General features: G+C 42.6%; 1 protein-coding gene across 2 annotated transcripts in view; it reads right to left on the bottom strand.

The window, feature by feature from the left end:
* The window catches only part of LOC135558342 (netrin-G1-like), a 198265-nt gene that overhangs the window by 36123 nt on the left and 140383 nt on the right, over nucleotides 1-21759 (bottom strand). For both annotated transcript variants that reach the window (XM_064992081.1, XM_064992082.1), the window contains exons 5-6: nucleotides 17843-17869; nucleotides 14504-14548 (exon numbers count right to left, since the gene is read on the bottom strand). In XM_064992081.1, the coding sequence (XP_064848153.1) occupies nucleotides 14504-14548; nucleotides 17843-17869 (72 nt within the window). The remainder of the gene's footprint in view (nucleotides 1-14503; nucleotides 14549-17842; nucleotides 17870-21759) is intronic.

The following is a 21759-nucleotide window of genomic DNA, read 5'->3' as shown; positions in this document are numbered from 1 at the left end:
TGCCATGGCTCTCAAGAGAAAACAGGACGTGTGTCACCTGTCCACAAAATTACGTGGAAACTGAGCTCCTCATGTCGAATGTAAAAGCAGATTAGAAACACATATTTCCCACAGATCTCAGAAACTCAAAGAATTTGACAGCAAATCCAACATTGATAAAGTCCCATATCTGTCAGGTGAAATACTACAGTGTGTAATCACAGCAACAAGATGTGTGGCTCATTGCCATGAGAAAAGGGCAACCAGTGGAGCACAACAACATTGTAAACACCACCAATACTTCTGTTGATTTATGTTCCCCTTCTATTCCTACGATAACTAAAACACTGATAAAAATAACATTTTTATATTTTTGGAACTGTTGAGTGATATGTTTACTGTATATTTCTAATAGTTTGTTGATATTACATTTGTTTCTTCTCACTTTTGTTAATTGTTTATTTCACTTGCTTTAGCAAAAGCTCCTTTGAATTGAACTGAAATTGAGAGGGAAGGTGTCACGCCTTGGTCTTAGTATTTTGTGTTTTAGTTTATTAGTTAGTCAGACCAGGGTGTGACATGGGGTTATTATGTATTGTATTTTCGTATTGGGGTTTGTAGTGTTTGGGATTGTAGTTGATTAGGGGTGTGTGTGTGTTAAATAGGTTGGCTGCCTAGCTGGGCGGTTCTCAATCAGAGTCAGGTGATTCTCGTTGTCGCTGATTGGGAACCGTATTTAGGTAGCCTGGTTTTCGCCTTGTATTTCGTGGGTGATTGTTCCTGTCTCTGTGTAGTGTGCACCAGTCAGGCTGTAATTGGTTTCACGTTCTGTTTGTTATTTTTGTATTTATTAGTTATTCGTGTATAGTTCGTTCGTTTGTCTTCACTAAATAAACATGAGTAACTTACACGCTGCATTTCGGTCCGACTCTCCTTCAACAAAAGAAGAACGCTGTTACAGAAGGTGATAGACAGAGAAAATGAAAAAATGATGTGTCTTAAGTTGTTTGACTATGTCATAACTCCAAACCTTCCATATGGCAGCAAAGTTTGGGACCCCAATTTAAGATATGAAACCCTCAACAACATTTTACAACTGGAATTTTGAAAAAAATATTCCTGGTGTGTCATAATGTATAAGATACAGTAGATTTAGCTGGTCTGTCATAATATAATAGAGACAGTAGATCTAGCTGGTCTGTCATAATATAATAGAGACAGTAGATCTAGCTGGTCTGTCATAATATAATAGAGACAGTAGATCTAGCTGGTCTGTCATAATATAATAGAGACAGTAGATCTTGCTGGTCTGTCATAATATAATAGAGACAGTAGATCTAGCTGGTCTGTCATAATATAATAGAGACAGTAGATCTAGCTGGTCTGTCATAATATAATAGAGACAGTAGATCTAGCTGGTCTGTCATAATATAATAGAGACAGTAGATCTAGCTGGTCTGTCATAATATAATAGAGACAGTAGATCTAGCTGGTCTGTCATAATATAATAGAGACAGTAGATCTAGCTGGTCTGTCATAATATAATAGAGACAGTAGATCTAGCTGGTCTGTCATAATATAATAGAGACAGTAGATCTAGCTGGTCTGTCATAATATAATAGAGACAGTAGATCTAGCTGGTCTGTAACAATATAATAGAGACAGTAGATCTAGCTGGTCTGTCATAATATAATAGAGACAGTAGATCTAGCTGGTCTGTCATAATATAATAGAGACAGTAGATCTAGCTTGTCTGTCATAATATAATAGAGACAGTAGATCTAGCTGGTCTGTAACAATATAATAGAGACAGTAGATCTACCTGGTCTGTCATAATATAATAGAGACAGTAGATCTAGCTGGTCTGTCATAATATAATAGAGACAGTAGATCTAGCTGGTCTATCATAATATAATAGAGACAGTAGATCTAGCTGGTCTGTAACAATATAATAGAGACAGTAGATCTAGCTGGTCTGTCATAATATAATAGAGACAGTAGATCTAGCTTGTCTGTCATAATATAATAGAGACAGTAGATCTAGCTGGTCTGTAACAATATAATAGAGACAGTAGATCTAGCTGGTCTATCATAATATAATAGAGACAGTAGATCTAGCTGGTCTGTCATAATATAATAGAGACAGTAGATCTAGCTGGTCTGTCATAATATAATAGAGACAGTAGATCTAGCTGGTCTATCATAATATAATAGAGACAGTAGATCTAGCTGGTCTGTAACAATATAATAGAGACAGTAGATCTAGCTGGTCTGTCATAATATAATAGAGACAGTAGATCTAGCTGGTCTGTCATAATATAATAGAGACAGTAGATCTAGCTGGTCTGTCATGATATAATAGAGACAGTAGATCTAGCTGGTCTATCATAATATAATAGAGACAGTAGATCTAGCTGGTCTGTAACAATATAATAGAGACAGTAGATCTAGCTGGTCTGTAACAATATAATAGAGACAGTAGATCTAGCTGGTCTGTCATAATATAATAGAGACAGTAGATCTAGCTGGTCTGTCATAATATAATAGAGACAGTAGATTTAGCTGGTCTGTAACAATATAATAGAGACAGTAGATCTAGCTGGTCTGTAACAATATAATAGAGACAGTAGATCTAGCTGGTCTATCATAATATAATAGAGACAGTAGATCTAGCTCCAGAATATGTCCTGGTCTGTCATAATATAATAGAGACAGTAGATCTAGCTCCAGATTATGTCCTGGTCTATAACAATATAATAGAGACAGTAGATCTAGCTCCAGATTATGTCCTGGTGTGTCATAATATAATAGAGACAGTAGATCTAGCTGATCTGTCATAATATAATAGAGACAGTAGATCTAGCTGGTCAGTCATAATATAATAGAGACAGTAGATCTAGCTGGTCTGTCAAATTATAACAGAGACAGTAGATCTAGCTGGTCTGTCATAATATAATAGAGACAGTAGATCTAGCTCCAGATTATGTCCTGGTCTGTCATAATATAATAGAGACAGTAGATCTAGCTGGTCTGTCATAATATAATAGAGACAGTAGATCTAGCTGGCCTGTCATAATATAATAGAGACAGTAGATCTAGCTCCAGATTATGTCCTGGTCTGTCATAATATAATAGAGACAGTAGATCGAGCTGGTCTGTCATAATATAATAGAGAGAGTAGATCTAGCTCCAGACTATGTCCTGGTCTGTCATAATATAATAGAGACAGTAGATCTAGCTCCAGATTATGTCCTGGTCTGTCATAATATAATAGAGACAGTAGATCTAGCTCCAGATTATGTCCTGGTCTGTCATAATATAATAGAGACAGTAGATCTAGCTGGTCTGTCATAATATAATAGAGACAGTAGATCTAGCTCCAGATTATGTCCTGGTCTGTCATAATATAATAGAGACAGTAGATCTAGCTGGTCTGTCATAATATAATAGAGACAGTAGATCTAGCTGGTCTGTCACAATATAATAGAGACAGTAGATCTAGCTCCAGAATATGTCTTGGTCAGTCAAAATACAACAAAGAAAGATCTAGTTCCAGATTATGTCCCTTCCCGTCATAATCTAATAAAGAAAGTAGATCTAGCTCCAGGTTATGTCCTGGTCTGTCATAATATAATAGAGACAGTAGATCTAGTTCCAGACTATGTCCTGGTCTGTCATAATATAATAGAGACAGTAGTTCTAGCTCCAGATTATGTCCTGGTCTGTCAAAATATAATAGAGACAATAGTTCTAGCTACAGATTATGTCCTGGTCTGTCATAATATAATAGAGACAGTAGATCTAGCTGGTCTGTCATAATATAATAGAGACAGTAGATCTAGCTGGTCTGTCATAATATAATAGAGACAGTAGATCTAGCTGGTCTGTCACAATATAATAGAGACAGTAGATCTAGCTGGTCTGTCATAATATAATAGAACCAGTAGATCTAGCTTGTCTGTCATAATATAATAGAGACAGTAGATCTAGCTGGTCTATCATAATATAATAGAGACAGTAGATCTAGCTGGTCTGTCATAATATAATAGAGACAGTAGATCTAGCTGGTCTGTCATAATATAATAGAGACAGTAGATCTAGCTCCAGATTATGTCTTGGTCAGTCAAAATACAATAAAGAAAGATCTAGTTCCAGATTATGTCCCTTCCCGTCATAATCTAATAAAGAAAGTAGATATAGCTCCAGGTTATGTCCTGGTCTGTCATAATATAATAGAGACAGTAGATCTAGTTCCAGACTATGTCCTGGTCTGTCATAATATAATAGAGACAGTAGTTCTAGCTCCAGATTATTTCCTGGTCTGTCATAATATAATAGAGACAGTAGATCTCGCTCCAGATTATGTCCTGGTTTGTCATAATATAATAGAGACAGTAGATCTAGCTGGCCTGTCATAATAAAATAGACACAGTAGATCTAGCTCCAGATTATGTCCTGGTCTGTCAAAATATAATAGAGACAGTAGATCTCGCTCCAGATGATGTCCTGGTCTGTCATAATATAATAGAGACAGTAGATCTAGCTCCAGATTATGTCCTGGTCTGTCATAATATAATAGAGACAGTAGATCTAGCTCCAGATTATGCCCTGGTCTGTCAAAATATAATAGAGACAGTCGATCTAGCTCCAGATTATGTCCTGGTCTGTCATAATATAATAGAGACAGTAGATCTAGCTCCAGATTATGCCCTGGTCTGTCAAAATATAATAGAGACAATAGTTCTAGCTACAGATTATGTCCTGGTCTGTCATAATATAATAGAGACAGTAGATCTAGCTGGTCTGTCATAATATAATAGAGACAGTAGATCTAGCTGGTCTGTCATAATATAATAGAGACAGTAGATCTAGCTGGTCTGTCATAATATAATAGAGACAGTAGATCTAGCTGGTCTGTCATAATATAATAGAGACAGTAGATCTAGCTGGTCTGTCACAATATAATAGAGACAGTAGATCTAGCTGGTCTGTCATAATATAATAGAGACAGTAGATCTAGCTCCAGATTATGTCCTGGTCTGTCATAATATAATAGAGACAGTAGATCTAGCTGGTCTATCATAATATAATAGAGACAGTAGATCTAGCTGGTCTGACATAATATAATAGAGACAGTAGATCTAGCTGGTCTGTCATAATATAATAGAGACAGTAGATCTAGCTCCAGATTATGTCCTGGTCTGTCATAATATAATAGAGACAGTAGATCTAGCTGGTCTATAACAATATAATAGAGACAGTAGATCTAGCTGGTCTATCATAATATAATAGAGACAGTAGATCTAGCTCCAGAATATGTCCTGGTCTGTCATAATATAATAGAGACAGTAGATCTAGCTCCAGATTATGTCCTGGTCTATAACAATATAATAGAGACAGTAGATCTAGCTCCAGATTATGTCCTGGTGTGTCATAATATAATAGAGACAGTAGATCTAGCTGATCTGTCATAATATAATAGAGACAGTAGATCTAGCTGGTCAGTCATAATATAATAGAGACAGTAGATCTAGCTGGTCTGTCAAATTATAACAGAGACAGTAGATCTAGCTGGTCTGTCATAATATAATAGAGACAGTAGATCTAGCTCCAGATTATGTCCTGGTCTGTCATAATATAATAGAGACAGTAGATCTAGCTGGTCTGTCATAATATAATAGAGACAGTAGATCTAGCTGGTCTGTCATAATATAATAGAGACAGTAGATCTAGCTCCAGATTATGTCCTGGTCTGTCATAATATAATAGAGACAGTAGATCGAGCTGGTCTGTCATAATATAATAGAGAGAGTAGATCTAGCTCCAGACTATGTCCTGGTCTGTCATAATATAATAGAGACAGTAGATCTAGCTCCAGATTATGTCCTGGTCTGTCATAATATAATAGATACAGTAGATCTAGCTCCAGATTATGTCCTGGTCTGTCATAATATAATAGAGACAGTAGATCTAGCTGGTCTGTCATAATATAATAGAGACAGTAGATCTAGCTCCAGATTATGTCCTGGTCTGTCATAATATAATAGAGACAGTAGATCTAGCTCCAGATTATGTCCTGGTCTGTCATAATATAATAGAGACAGTAGATCTAGCTGGTCTGTCATAATATAATAGAGACAGTAGATCTAGCTGGTCAGTCATAATATAATAGAGACAGTAGATCTAGCTGGTCTGTCAAATTATAACAGAGACAGTGATCTAGCTGGTCTGTCATAATATAATAGAGACAGTAGATCTAGCTCCAGATTATGTCCTGGTCTGTCATAATATAATAGAGACAGTAGATCTAGCTGGTCTGTCATAATATAATAGAGACAGTAGATCTAGCTGGTCTGTCATAATATAATAGAGACAGTAGATCTAGCTCCAGATTATGTCCTGGTCTGTCATAATATAATAGAGACAGTAGATCGAGCTGGTCTGTCATAATATAATAGAGAGAGTAGATCTAGCTCCAGACTATGTCCTGGTCTGTCATAATATAATAGAGACAGTAGATCTAGCTCCAGATTATGTCCTGGTCTGTCATAATATAATAGATACAGTAGATCTAGCTCCAGATTATGTCCTGGTCTGTCATAATATAATAGAGACAGTAGATCTAGCTGGTCTGTCATAATATAATAGAGACAGTAGATCTAGCTCCAGATTATGTCCTGGTCTGTCATAATATAATAGAGACAGTAGATCTAGCTCCAGATTATGTCCTGGTCTGTCATAATATAATAGAGACAGTAGATCTAGCTGGTCTGTCATAATATAATAGAGACAGTAGATCTAGCTCCAGATTATGTCCTGGTCTGTCATAATATAATAGAGACAGTAGATCTAGCTGGTATGTCATAATATAATAGAGACAGTAGATCTAGCTGGTCTGTCACAATATAATAGAGACAGTAGATCTAGCTCCAGAATATGTCTTGGTCAGTCAAAATACAACAAAGAAAGATCTAGTTCCAGATTATGTCCCTTCCCTGTCATAATCTAATAAAGAAAGTAGATCTAGCTCCAGGTTATGTCCTGGTCTGTCATAATATAATAGAGACAGTAGATCTAGTTCCAGACTATGTCCTGGTCTGTCATAATATAATAGAGACAGTAGTTCTAGCTCCAGATTATGTCCTGGTCTGTCAAAATATAATAGAGACAATAGTTCTAGCTACAGATTATGTCCTGGTCTGTCATAATATAATAGAGACAGTAGATCTAGCTGGTCTGTCATAATATAATAGAGACAGTAGATCTAGCTGGTCTGTCATAATATAATAGAGACAGTAGATCTAGCTGGTCTGTCATAATATAATAGAGACAGTAGATCTAGCTGGTCTGTCATAATATAATAGAACCAGTAGATCTAGCTTGTCTGTCATAATATAATAGAGACAGTAGATCTAGCTGGTCTATCATAATATAATAGAGACAGTAGATCTAGCTGGTCTGTCATAATATAATAGAGACAGTAGATCTAGCTGGTCTGTCATAATATAATAGAGACAGTAGATCTAGCTCCAGATTATGTCTTGGTCAGTCAAAATACAATAAAGAAAGATCTAGTTCCAGATTATGTCCCTTCCCGTCATAATCTAATAAAGAAGCTGGTCTGTCATGATATAATATAGACAGTAGATATAGCTCCAGGTTATGTCCTGGTCTGTCATAATATAATAGAGACAGTAGATCTAGTTCCAGACTATGTCCTGGTCTGTCATAATATAATAGAGACAGTAGTTCTAGCTCCAGATTATTTCCTGGTCTGTCATAATATAATAGAGACAGTAGATCTCGCTCCAGATTATGTCCTGGTTTGTCATAATATAATAGAGACAGTAGATCTAGCTGGCCTGTCATAATAAAATAGAGACAGTAGATCTAGCTCCAGATTATGTCCTGGTCTGTCAAAATATAATAGAGACAGTAGATCTCGCTCCAGATGATGTCCTGGTCTGTCATAATATAATAGAGACAGTAGATCTAGCTCCAGATTATGTCCTGGTCTGTCATAATATAATAGAGACAGTAGATCTAGCTCCAGATTATGCCCTGGTCTGTCAAAATATAATAGAGACAGTCGATCTAGCTCCAGATTATGTCCTGGTCTGTCATAATATAATAGAGACAATAGTTCTAGCTACAGATTATGTCCTGGTCTGTCATAATATAATAGCTACAGATTATGTCCTGGTCTGTCATAATATAATAGAGACAGTAGATCTAGCTGGTCTGTCATAATATAATAGAGACAGTAGTTCTAGCTCCAGATTATTTCCTGGTCTGTCATAATATAATAGAGACAGTAGATCTCGCTCCAGATTATGTCCTGGTTTGTCATAATATAATAGAGACAGTAGATCTAGCTGGCCTGTCATAATAAAATAGAGACAGTAGATCTAGCTCCAGATTATGTCCTGGTCTGTCAAAATATAATAGAGACAGTAGATCTCGCTCCAGATGATGTCCTGGTCTGTCATAATATAATAGAGACAGTAGATCTAGCTCCAGATTATGTCCTGGTCTGTCAAAATATAATAGAGACAGTCGATCTAGCTCCAGATTATGCCCTGGTCTGTCAAAATATAATAGAGACAATAGTTCTAGCTACAGATTATGTCCTGGTCTGTCATAATATAATAGAGACAGTAGATCTAGCTGGTCTGTCATAATATAATAGAGACAGTAGATCTAGCTGGTCTGTCATAATATAATAGAGACAGTAGATCTAGCTGGTCTGTCATAATATAATAGAGACAGTAGATCTAGCTGGTCTGTCATAATATAATAGAGACAGTAGATCTAGCTGGTCTGTCACAATATAATAGAGACAGTAGATCTAGCTGGTCTGTCATAATATAATAGAGACAGTAGATCTAGCTCCAGACTATGTCCTGGTCTGTCATAATATAATAGAGACAGTAGATCTCGCTCCAGATGATGTCCTGGTCTGTCATAATATAATAGAGACAGTAGATCTAGCTCCAGATTATGTCCTGGTCCGTCATAATATAATAGAGACAGTAGATCTAGCTCCAGATTATGTCCTGGTCCGTCATAATATAATAGAGACAGTCGATCTAGCTCCAGATTATGTCCTGGTCCGTCATAATATAATAGAGACAGTAGATCTAGCTCCAGACTATGTCCTGGTCTGTCATAATATAAAAGAGACAATACCTCCAACTATGTTTTACACATGGGTCCTTGTAGATTTAATTCATAAATTTTTGCTCTTTGTTTTCTTTTTTGATGTGTATTATTTTCCATGTATAATTGTTTTTGTTTTTGTTGATATTTATATTCATTTATTTGTTTAATACTTTACATACATTGATTTGGGAACAGTGGCAACCACCCATTCATGCCAATAAAGCATTTATTGAATTGAATTGAGAGAGAGATAGAGGAAAGGAGAGAGAGAGTTGTGGGGAGGTGAAGGTGATCATTGGATGTCTGGGACTCTGTGTCATGTCTTGTTATGTCTGTTCCTGTCCTTTCTCTTCACTCTGTCTCTCTCTGCTGGTCTTTTTAGGTTACCTTCTCTGTCTCTCATTCTTCAGCTGTTCTACATCTCCCCTAACTAGCTCATTCACTCTTTCCCACCTGTTCTCTCTTCCCCCTCTGATTAGGTCTCTATTTCTCTCTGTTCCTGCTACTTTCAGTGTCTGATTCTTGTTTGTGTTTTTGATGCCAGAAGCAAGCTGTCGTCTCGTTTGCTTCCACCTTGTCCTATCCTGTCGGAGTCTGCCTGGCAGGTGCATCCTGCATTATACTAACGTTCTTTTTGTTCCATTGACAACGTTGGAAGAGGATTTATGCCATACCTGTTTTTCATTAAAGAACTCTGTTTTCTGTTAAAACCGCTTTTGGGTCTTCACTCAAGTACATAACAGAAGAATCAGACCAAGAATGGACCCAGCGGCTCCGGACCCTTTTCACTCCGTCGTCGAGATCCAGGGAGCGATGCTAGGCAGACACGAGGAGGAATTGTCTGCTGCTCGACATGCCGTTGAGACCCTGGCCGTCCAAGTCTCCGACCTCACAAGACAGGTTCACCAACTCCACCTCGATCCACCGCCCACTTCCAGGGTTTCCGAGTCTCCGGAGCCCAGGATCAACAACCCGCCGTGTTACTCTGGGGAGCCCACTGAGTGCCGCTCATTCCTCACTCAGTGTGATGTGGTGTTCTCTCCAGCCCAACACTTACTCCAGGAGCGCAGCCCGCATCGCCTACGTCATTTCTCTCCTTACCGGACGGGCGCGTGAGTGGGGCACGGCAATCTGGGAGGCGAGGGCTGAGTGTATTAACCAGTATCAGGACTTTAAGGAGGAGATGATACGGGTTTTTGACCGTTCTGTTTTTGGGGAGGAGGCTTCCAGGGCCCTGTCTTCCCTATGTCAGGGGAATCGATCCATAACGGATTATTCTATTGAGTTTCGCACTCTCGCTGCCTCTAGTGACTGGAACGAGCCGGCTTTGCTCGCTCGTTTTCTGGAGGGTCTCCTCGTCGAGGTTAAGGATGAGATCCTCTCCCGGGAGGTTCCTTCCAGTCTGGACTCCTTAATAGCTCTCGCTATTCGCATAGAGCGACGGTTTGATCTTCGTCGCCGAGCTCGTGGAAAGGAGCTCGCGTTCTCCGTTGCTCCCTCTCCACATCACTGCCACCTGCCGCATCACTGCCACCCTCCTCCGCCGGCTCGGATGCTGAGCCTATGCAGCTGGGGGTATCCGCATCTCGGCCAAGGAGAGGGAACGGAGAATCACCAATCGCCTCTGTCTCTACTGCGGCTCCGCTGGTCATTTTGTCACCTCATGTCCAGTAAAAGCCAGAGCTCATCAGTAAGAGGAGGGCTACTGGTGAGCGCAACTACTCAGGCCTCTCCTTCTGGATCACGCACTACCTTTCCGGTCCATCTCCGCTGGCCCGGTTCATCTGCTTCCTGCAGTGCCTTGATAGACTCTGGGGCGGAGGGCTGTTTTATGGACGAGACCTGGGCTCGGGAACATGACATTCCTCTCAGACAGTTAGGGGAGCCCACGGCCTTGTTCGCTTTAGATGGTAGTTCTCTCCCCAAGATTCAGCGTGAGACGCTGCCTTTAACCCTCACTGTCTCTGGTAATCATAGCGAAACCATTTCTTTTTAATTTTTCGTTCACCTTTTACACCTGTTGTTTTGGGTCATCCCTGGCTAGTGCGCCATAACCCTTCTATTAATTGGTCTAGTAATACTATCCTATCCTGGAATGTTTCTTGTCATGTGACCTGTTTAATGTCTGCTATCCCTCCTGTTTCCTCTGTCTCTTCTTCACAGGAGGAGCCTGGCGATTTGACAGGGGTGCCGGAGGAGTATCACGATCTGCGCACGGTGTTCAGTCGTTCCAAGGCCACTTCTCTCCCTCCACACCGGTCGTATGACTGTAGTATTGATCTCCTTCCGGGAACTACTCCCCCGGGGTAGATTATACTCTCTGTCGGCTCCCGAACGTAAGGCTCTCGAGGATTATTTGTCGGTTTCGCTCGACGCCGGTACCATAGTCTCCTCCTCCTCTCCCGCCGGAGCGGGGTTTTTTTGTTCAGAAGAAGGACGGGTCCCTGCGCCCATGCGTGATTATCGAGGGCTGAATGACATAACAGTTAAGAATCGTTATCCGCTTCCTCTTATGTCTTCAGCCTTCGAGATCCTGCAGGGAGCCAGGTTTTTCACCAAATTGGACCTTCGTAACGCCTACCATCTCGTGCGCATCAGGGAGGGGGACGAGTGGAAGACGGCGTTTAACACTCCGTTAGGGCACTTTGAATACCGGGTTCTTCCTTTCGGCCTAGTTAACGCTCCAGCTGTCTTTCAGGCACTAGTTAACGACGTCCTGAGAGACATGCTGAACATTTTTGTTTTCGTTTACATGGACGATATCCTGATTTTTCACCGTCTCTCCCGATTCATGTTCAGCACGTGCGACGCGTCCTCCAGCGCCTTTTGGAGAACTGTCTTTATGTGAAGGCTGAGAAGTGCACTTTTCATGCCGCCTCTGTCCCTTTTCTTGGTTCCGTTATTTCCGCTGAGGGCATTAAGATGGATCCCGCTAAGGTCCAGGCTGTCATTGATTGGCCCGTTCCTAAGTCACGCGTCGAGCTGCAGCGCTTTCTGGGCTTCGCTAATTTCTATCGTCGTTTCATCCGTAATTTCGGTCAGGTGGCAGCTCCCCTCACAGCCCTTACTTCTGTTAAGACGTGCTTTAAGTGGTCCGTTTCCGCCCAGGGAGCTTTTGATCTTCTTAAGAATCGTTGTACATCCGTTCAGCCAAACGACTTAATGCGCGTCAGGCTCGTTGGGCTCTGTTTTTAGCTCGTTTCGAGTTTGTTATTTCTTATCGTCCGGGCTCAAAAAACACCAAGCCTGATGCTTTATCTCGTCTCTTCAGTTCTTCTGAGGTCTCCTCCGACCCCGAGGGGATTCTCCCTGAGGGGCGTGTTGTCGGGTTGACTGTCTGGGGAATTGAGAGGCAGGTAAAGCAAGCACTCGCTCACACTCCGTCGCCGCGAGCTTGTCCTAGGAACCTTCTGTTCGTTCCCGTTCCTACTCGTCCGGCCGTTCTTCAGTGGGCCCACTCTGCCAAGTTAGCCGGCCACCCCGGCGTTCGGGGTACGCTCGCTTCCATTCGCCAGCGTTTCTGGTGGCCCACTCGGGAACGTGACGCGCGTCGATTTGTCGCCGCTTGTTCGGTCTGCGCGCAGACTAAATCTGGGAACTCTCCTCCTGCCGGCCGTCTCAGACCGCTTCCCATTCCCTCTCGACCGTGGTCTCACATCGCTTTAGATTTTATCACCGGACTGCCTTCATCAGCGGGGAAGACAGTTATTCTTACGGTTGTCGATAGATTCTCTAAGGCGGCTCATTTCATTCCTCTCGCTAAGCTCCCTTCTGCTAAGGAGACGGCTCAGATCATTATCGAGAATGTTTTCTGAATTCATGGCCTTCCGTCTGACGTCGTTTCCGACAGAGGCCCGCAGTTCACGTCTCAATTTTGGAGGGAGTTTTGCCGTTTGATTGGGGCTTCCGTCAGTCTCTCGTCCGGCTTTCATCCCCAGTCTAACGGTCAAGCCGAACGGGCCAATCAGACTGTTGGTCGCATTTTACGCAGTCTTTCTTTTCGTAACCCTTCCTGCGTCTTGGTCAGAACAGCTCCCCTGGGCAGAGTACGCCCACAACTCGCTTCCCTCGTCTGCTACCGGTCTATCTCCTTTTCAGAGTAGCCTCGGGTACCAGCCTCCGCTGTTCTCATCTCAGCTCGCCGAGTCCTGCGTCCCCTCCGCTCAGGCTTTTGTCCAGCGTTGCGAGCGCACCTGGAAGGGGTCAGGTCGGCACTTTGCCGTAATAGGGCGCAGACTGTGAGGGCCGCTAATAAGCGTAGGACCAAGAGTCCTAGATATTGTTGCGGTCAGAGAGTATGGCTCTCCACTCAGAACCTTCCCCTTAAGACAGCTTCTCGCAAGTTGGCCCCGCGGTTCATTGGTCCGTTCCGTATTTCTCAGGTCATTAATCCTGTCGCAGTGCGACTTCTTCTCCGCGCTATCTTCGTCGCGTTCACCCGGTCTTCCATGTCTCCTGTGTTAAGCCCGTTCTTCGCGCCCCCGCTCGTCCCTCCCCCCCATCCTTGTCGAGGCGCACCCATCTACAGGGTTCGTAAGATTTTGGACATGCGCCCTCGGGGCCGTGGTCATCAGTACCTAGTGGATTGGGAGGGGTACGGTCCTGAGGAGAGGAGTTGGGTTCCCTCTCGGGACGTGCTGGACCGTTCGCTGATCGATGATTTCCTCCGTTGCCGCCAGGTTTCCTCCTCGAGTGCGCCAGGAGGCGCTCGGTGAGTGGGGGGGGGTACTGTCATGTCTTGTTATGTCTGTTCCTGTCCTTTCTCTTCACTCTGTCTCTCTCTGCTGGTCTTTTAGGTTACCTTCTCTGTCTCTCATTCTTCAGCTGTTCTACATCTCCCCTAACTAGCTCATTCACTCTTTCCCACCTGTTCTCTCTTCCCCCTCTGATTAGGTCTCTATTTCTCTCTCTGTTCCTGCTACTTTCAGTGTCTGATTCTTGTTTGTGTTTTTGATGCCAGAAGCAAGCTGTCGTCTCGTTTGCTTCCACCTTGTCCTATCCTGTCGGAGTCTGCCTGGCAGGTGCATCCTGCATTATACTAACGTTCTTTTTGTTCCATTGACAACGTTGGAAGAGGATTTATGCCATACCTGTTTTTCATTAAAGAACTCTGTTTTCTGTTAAAACCGCTTTTGGGTCTTCACTCAAGTACATAACACTCTGAGGTCTGGATTAAATCGGCTGGAGTGTGTGTACACGTATGTAAGTGTGTGTGTGTGTGTGCCTGAGTGCATGTGTGTGTGTGTGAGAGAGAGTCAGCGTTTGTAAATTCAGAGTTTGTAAGGTACAGACAGCATTGCTCAATATTAATTCTTGAATTTTTGTTTATTAAGAATCAAATAAACTTAAATTTTTATCCTACCTTGATTACGGTTTGCAACACCCAGAGATGAAGCATTAGCTCGATCTGTGTAAAGATGGGAGAGGTCATATAAGTGACAGTTGCTTGACACTGTCAGATAGTTCATGCTGGATTAATTGAATGCACATAGACAGCATGCCCAGGTCTTTTACTGAAGTCCTAGGCCACGTTTATACCTGCCACTAACATGCGTCCTTCGCCCACTGCTTTTATCCCGATCTTTACATTTATAAAAATCAGTTTCCAATGCGTCTTTGAATCGTTTACATCTGTCTGTAAATGTGGGCAGAATCAGAGTGTGGAATTATCCGGAAATGGGACACATGTTAGCACAAGGTATAAATGAAGCTCTAATAATGCTGCATGTACTGTACATGCATGACTTGTATAGAGAGTCAGGGACACTGAGTAGCAGCGTGTGTTTAATCTCCATCAAAATACTCTAAACTCTAGAGTCATATTTCATTGTGATACCAACTCCAGATGTAGGATCTTAATTTGAGCCAGTTTGCTACAGCAGGAAGATAATCCTGAAGAAACAGGAAAAGTGAATCATAATGTGGATTATAATTCATGGACATTTTTGTAGGGGTTGATACATTTTTCATAAGAGAAAATCAAGTTTGAAATTTCATAGCCGAGCATTTTTAAATCTCAAATTCACTACAAATGTTAAATGTCCTAAATTGCTCCAGATGTTGGTTCTCCTACAACAGGGTGATGATCAAATTAAGATCCTAAATCTGTATGAGGCACATAGGTAATGGTTAGTACTTCAGGGAGTTGGATCTCAAAGTAGTAATGACTTCTTGCATGCAACATGAGTGAGAAGACATTTTGACCGGCAGCAGAAGCAGATCTAGCTAAAGGACGTTCATCGTCGAGGTGTAACCTACACTGTTTGTGAAAATAACCAATTTAGGCCTAGATTCAATCAGATGAAGCGTTAACCTGCGATAGCCGACACACGCATGGCTGGTGTTTTGGCATGTAGGAGGTGGAACTGCGTTAGAGCTGTCAAATTGAGTCCTCCTGAGTGTCAAAGTGTTCTAAGGCACTGCATCACAGTGCTAACTGTGCCACTAGAGATTCTGGGTTAGAGTCCAGGCTCTGTCGAAGCCGAGCAGCGACTGTGAAACCCATGGGTCCAGCATCGCCTGTGTTAGGGGAGGGTTCGGCCGGCAGGGCTATTCTTGTCCCATCGCGCACTAGCGACTCCTGTGGTGGGCCGGGCGCAGTGCACACTGACACAGTCGCCAGGTGTAAGGTGTTTCCTCTGACACATTGGTGCGGCTGGCTTCCGGGTTAAGTGTGCATTGTGTCAAGAAGCAGTGCGGCTTGGTTGGGTTGGGTTTCGGAGGACGCACAGCTCTCAACCTTCACCTCTCCCAAGTCAGTTCGGAAGTTGCAGCAATGAGACAAAACTGTAACTACCAATTGATACCACGAAATTAGGGAGAAAAGGGCTAAAAAATAATTAAAAAAATAAAAATAAAGAGCTGGTGAGCGGTTGTGGTCATTGTCACGAAGCCACCCATCCCACTCGCTTGTCACGAAGCCACCCATCCCACTCGCTTGTCACGAAGCCACCCATCCCACTCGCTTGTCACGAAGCCACCCATCCCACTCGCTTGTCACGAAGCCACCCATCCCACTCGCTTGTCACTCGCTTGTCACCAACTCATGTAAGAAGTCCAGAAGGAGAAAGGGTAGGCTAAATAAAAAATAAAGACATTCAAATTGAAAATCATTCAACAAAATAATAGGTGTATATTAAAACAAACCTTCCAGTGTTCCACCTTGTAACAAGACTACATAGGATTATTACTAATGTGACTCAGTGTAGGTATAATGCCGGTAGGTATAACGCCGGTAGGTATAACGCCGGTAGGTATAACGCTGGTAGGTATAACGCCGGTAGGTATAACGCCGGTAGGTATAACGCCGGTAGGTATAACGCCGGTAGGTATAACGCGAGTAGGTATAACACTGGTAGGTATAACACTGGTAGGTATAACGCCGGTAGGTATAACGCCGGTAGGTACAACGCTGGTAGGTATAACGCTGGTAGGTATAACGCCGGTAGGTATAACGCCCGGTAGGTATAACCGTAGGTATAACCGGTAGGTATAACGCCGGTAGGTATAACGCCGGTAGGTATAACGCTGGTAGGTATAATGCTGGTAGGTATAACGCCGGTAGGTATAACGCTGGTAGGTATAACGCTGGTAGGTATAACGCCGGTAGGTATAATGCTGGTAGGTATAATGCTGGTAGGTATAACGCCGGTGGGTATAACGCCGGTAGGTATAACGCTGGTAGGTATAACGCCGGTAGGTATAACGCTGGTAGGTATAATGCTGGTAGGTATAACGCCGGTAGGTATAATGCCGGTAGGTATAATGCCGGTAGGTATAACGCTGGTAGGTATAACGCTGGTAGGTATAACGCCGGTAGGTATAACGCTGGTAGGTATAACGCCGGTAGGTATAACGCTGGTAGGTATAACGCTGGTAGGTATAACGCTGGTAGGTATAATGTAGGGTAGGTATAACGCTGGTAGGTATAACGCTGGTAGGTATAACGCTGGTAGGTATAACGCCGGTAGGTATAACGCTGGTAGTTATAACGCCGGTAGGTACAACGCTGGTAGGTATAATGCTGGTAGGTATAACGCCGGTAGGTATAACGCTGGTAGGTATAACGCCGGTAGGTATAACGCTGGTAGTTATAACGCCGGTAGGTACAACGCTGGTAGGTATAATGCTGGTAGGTATAACGCCGGTAGGTATAACGCTGGTAGGTATAACGCTGGTAGGTATAACGCCGGTAGGTATAACGCTGGTAGGTATAACGCCGGTAGGTATAACGCTGGTAGGTATAACGCTGGTAGGTATAACGCTGGTAGTTATAACGCCGGTAGGTACAACGCTGGTAGGTATAATGCTGGTAGGTATAACGCCGGGTAGGTATAACGCTGGTAGGTATAACGCTGGTAGGTATAACGCTGGTAGGTATAATGCCGGGTAGGTATAACGCTGGTAGGTATAACGCTGGTAGGTATAACGCGGTAGGTATAACGCCTGGTAGGTATAACGCCGGCAGGTATAACGCTGGTAGGTATAATGCCGGTAGGTATAACGCTGGTAGGTATAACGCCGGTAGTAGGTATAACGTAGGTAGGTATAACGCCGGTAGGTATAACGCCGGTAGGTATAATGCTGGTTTAACAGCTCCAATGCAATTACACCTCTCCACATCACCTAAATAAGAACAATGAAACTGCAATGCAGTTGTCCGTTATCGGGTTTATTTATATAAATGTTTTGTTTTACTTACGCACTGGTCCATGACTGCTATGGATACCTTTGGAGAAGAAGAGTGGTAGAGAGGAGGTAAAGATAGATGAAAGGAGACAAAGAGAGAGAGATGATCAAAGAAATGTCCACAGCTTTTATCTTTACCCCTTAAAATATATTGTCGTAAAATAGAAAACAAACAAAACATTTATCTTCAGAGATTCATTCACAAAGATCCATAAAAATAGACATAAAAAACATAATATATATATTTATATGTATATCAAAAAATAATAGAAAAAGAGATTGAAATGGGTTTTTGAGCAATTCTTACAACAGCTTACTTTCGTGTTTGGCATTAATCAACCACAAACCCTTGGCTTTTATCGTAATATTGTCAATCTCTTTTCAGAGACTTTCCAGCTTTTGCAACTCCAAAATGTCCACTGATTAGCAGCACTGGGCCAACAGACAAAGACGGTGAATCAGGGATGATACACTGCATGAGCCTAACATCAAGTATGCATTCCCGATGGGCCTAACACCAAGTACTCATTCCCGATGAGCCTAACACCAAGTACTCATTCCCGATGGGCCTAACACCAGGTATTCATTCCCGATGAGCCTAACACTAGGTACTCATTCCCGATGGGCCTAACACCAGGTACTCATTCCCAATGGGCCTAACACCAAGTACTCATTCCCGATGAGCCTAACACCAGGTACTCATTCCTGATGAGCCTAACACTAGGTTCTCATTCCCGATGGGCCTAACACCAGGTACTCATTCCCAATGGGCCTAACACCAAGTATTCATTCCCAATGGGCCTAACACCAAGTATTCATTCCCGATGAGCCTAACACCAAGTACTCATTCCCGATGAGCCTAACACCAGGTACTCATTCCCGATGGGCCTAACACCAATTATTCATTCCCGATGAGCCTAACACCAGGTACTCATTCCCGATGAGCCTAACACTAGGTACTCATTCCCGATGAGCCTAACACCAGGTACTCATTCCCAATGGGCCTAACACCAAGTATGCATTCCCAATGGGCCTAACACCAAGTACTCATTCCCGATGAGCCTAACACCAGGTACTCATTCCCGATGGGCCTAACATCAGGTACTCATTCCCGATGAGCCTAACACCAGGTACTCATTCCCGATGAGCCTAACACCAGTTACTCATTCCCGATGAGCCTAACATCAAGTACTCATTCCCAATGGGCCTAACACCAGGTACTCATTCCCGATGAGCCTAACACCAGGTACTCATTCCCGATGAGCCTAACACCAGGTACTCATTCCCGATGAGCCTAACACCAAGTACTCATTCTAAATGGGCCTAACACCAGGTACTCATTCCCAATGGGCCTAACACCAAGTACTCATTCCCGATGGGCCTAACACCAGGTACTCATTCCCGATGGGCCTAACACCAAGTACTCATTCCCGATGGGCCTAACACCAGGTACTCATTCCCGATGGACCTAACACCAGGTACTCATTCCCGATGGGCCTAACACCAGGTACTCATTCCCGATGAGCCTAACACCAGGTACTCATTCCCGATGAGCCTAACACTAGGTTCTCATTCCCGATGGGCCTAACACCAGGTACTCATTCCCAATGGGCCTAACACCAAGTATTCATTCCCAATGAGCCTAACACCAGGTACTCATTCCCGATGAGCCTAACACCAGGTACTCATTCCCAATGGGCCTAACACCAAGTATGCATTCCCAATGGGCCTAACACCAAGTACTCATTCCCGATGAGCCTAACACCAGGTACTCATTCCCGATGGGCCTAACATCAGGTACTCATTCCCGATGAGCCTAACACCAGGTACTCATTCCCGATGAGCCTAACACTAGGTTCTCATTCCCGATGAGCCTAACACCAGGTACTCATTCTAAATGGGCCTAACACCAGGTACTCATTCCCGATGAGCCTAACACCAGTTACTCATTCCCGATGAGCCTAACACCAGTTACTCATTCCCGATGAGCCTAACACCAAGTCTTCCTTGTTGATGGGCCTTGCACTGCTTTCAAACGGCAAAGAGTCAACAGAATCAGAGACAAAGCAGGAAATTGCAGTCAACTGCCAAAGTCAACAACTAAACTCTGCCAAAAGTTCTAGAATTGGTTAGAAAAAACAGATTTCTTCTGCTTTTAACGTTAGGTAAAATAGCACTAAAACTATCCCTAGCTCTACAAATATCCCAATCCTTACAACTATCCCTAATCCTTCTACTTTCCCTTACTACTAACCCTATACCTAGTACTATCCCTAACCCTAACACTACTACAATCCCTATCTCTACTACTGTCCCTACTACTATCCCTATCTCTACTACAATCCCTATCTCTATTACTATCCCTATCAATACTACAATCCCTATCCCTACTACTGTCCCTACTACTGTCCCTATCAATACTACAATCCATATCTCTACTACTGTCTCTATCAATACTACAATCCCTATCCCTACTACTGTCCCTACTACTGTCTCTATCAATACTACAATCCCTATCCCTACTACTGTCCCTACTACTGTCACTATCAATACTACAATCCATATCTCTACTACTGTCTCTATCAATACTACAATCCCTATCTCTATTACTGTCCCTATCAATACTACAATCCCTATCCCTACTACTGTCCCTACTACTGTCCCTATCAAAACTACAATCCCTATCTCTATTACTGTCCCTATCAATACTACAATCCCTATCCCTACTACTGTCCCTACTACTGTCCCTATCTCTACTACAATCCCTATCTCTATTACTGTCCCTATCAATACTACAATCCATATCTCTATTACTGTCACTACTACTATCCGTACTACAATCCCTGAAACTATCTCTAGGCATACTACCATCCCTACTACTATCCCTACTACTATCCCTGAAACTATCTCTAGGCATACTACAATCCCTACTACTATCCCTGAAACTCTCTCTAGGCATACTACAATCCCTACTACTATCCCTACTACTATCTCTAGGCATACTACAATCCCTACTACTATCCCTACTACTATCCCTGAAACTCTCTCTAGGCATACTACAATCCCTACTACTATCCCTGAAACTCTCTCTAGGCATACTACAATCCCTACTACTATCCCTGAAACTCTCTCTAGGCATACTACTATCCCTACTACTATCCCTGAAACTATCTCTAGGCATACTACTATCCCTACTACTATCCCTGAAACTATCTCTAGGCATACTACTATCCCTACTACTATCCCTGAAACTATCTCTAGGCATACTACTATCCCTACTACTATCCCTGAAACTCTCTCTAGGCATACTACAATCCCTACTACTATCCATGAAACTCTCTCTAGGCATACTACAATCCCTACTACTATCCCTACTACTATCTCTAGGCATACTACAATCCCTACTACTATCCCTACTACTATCCCTGAAACTCTCTCTAGGCATACTACAATCCCTACTACTATCCCTACTACTATCTCTAGGCATACTACAATCCCTACTACTATCCCTACTACTATCCCTGAAACTCTCTCTAGGCATACTACAATCCCTACTACTATCCCTACTACTATCCCTGAAACTATCTCTAGGCATACTACAATCCCTACTACTATCCCTACTACTATCCCTGAAACTATCTCTAGGCATACTACTATCCCTACTACTATCCCTACTACTATCCCTGAAACTCTCTCTAGGCATACTACAATCCCTACTACTATCCCTGAAACTCTCTCTAGGCATACTACAATCCCTACTACTATCCCTGAAACTCTCTCAGGGATAGTAGTAGGGATCAATAGTAATAGGATTGTAGTATACCTATCAAGATAGTAGTAGGGATAGTAGTAGGGACTACTGTCCCTATCAATACTACAATCCAGAGATAGTTTCATGGATAGTAGTAGGGATTGTAGTGTGCCTAGAGA

This window comes from Oncorhynchus masou, chromosome 17 (assembly GCF_036934945.1).
Source record: "Oncorhynchus masou masou isolate Uvic2021 chromosome 17, UVic_Omas_1.1, whole genome shotgun sequence".
Classification (NCBI taxonomy): Eukaryota; Metazoa; Chordata; class Actinopteri; order Salmoniformes; family Salmonidae; genus Oncorhynchus; species Oncorhynchus masou.
This window is presented reverse-complemented; position numbering and strand designations above follow the sequence as displayed.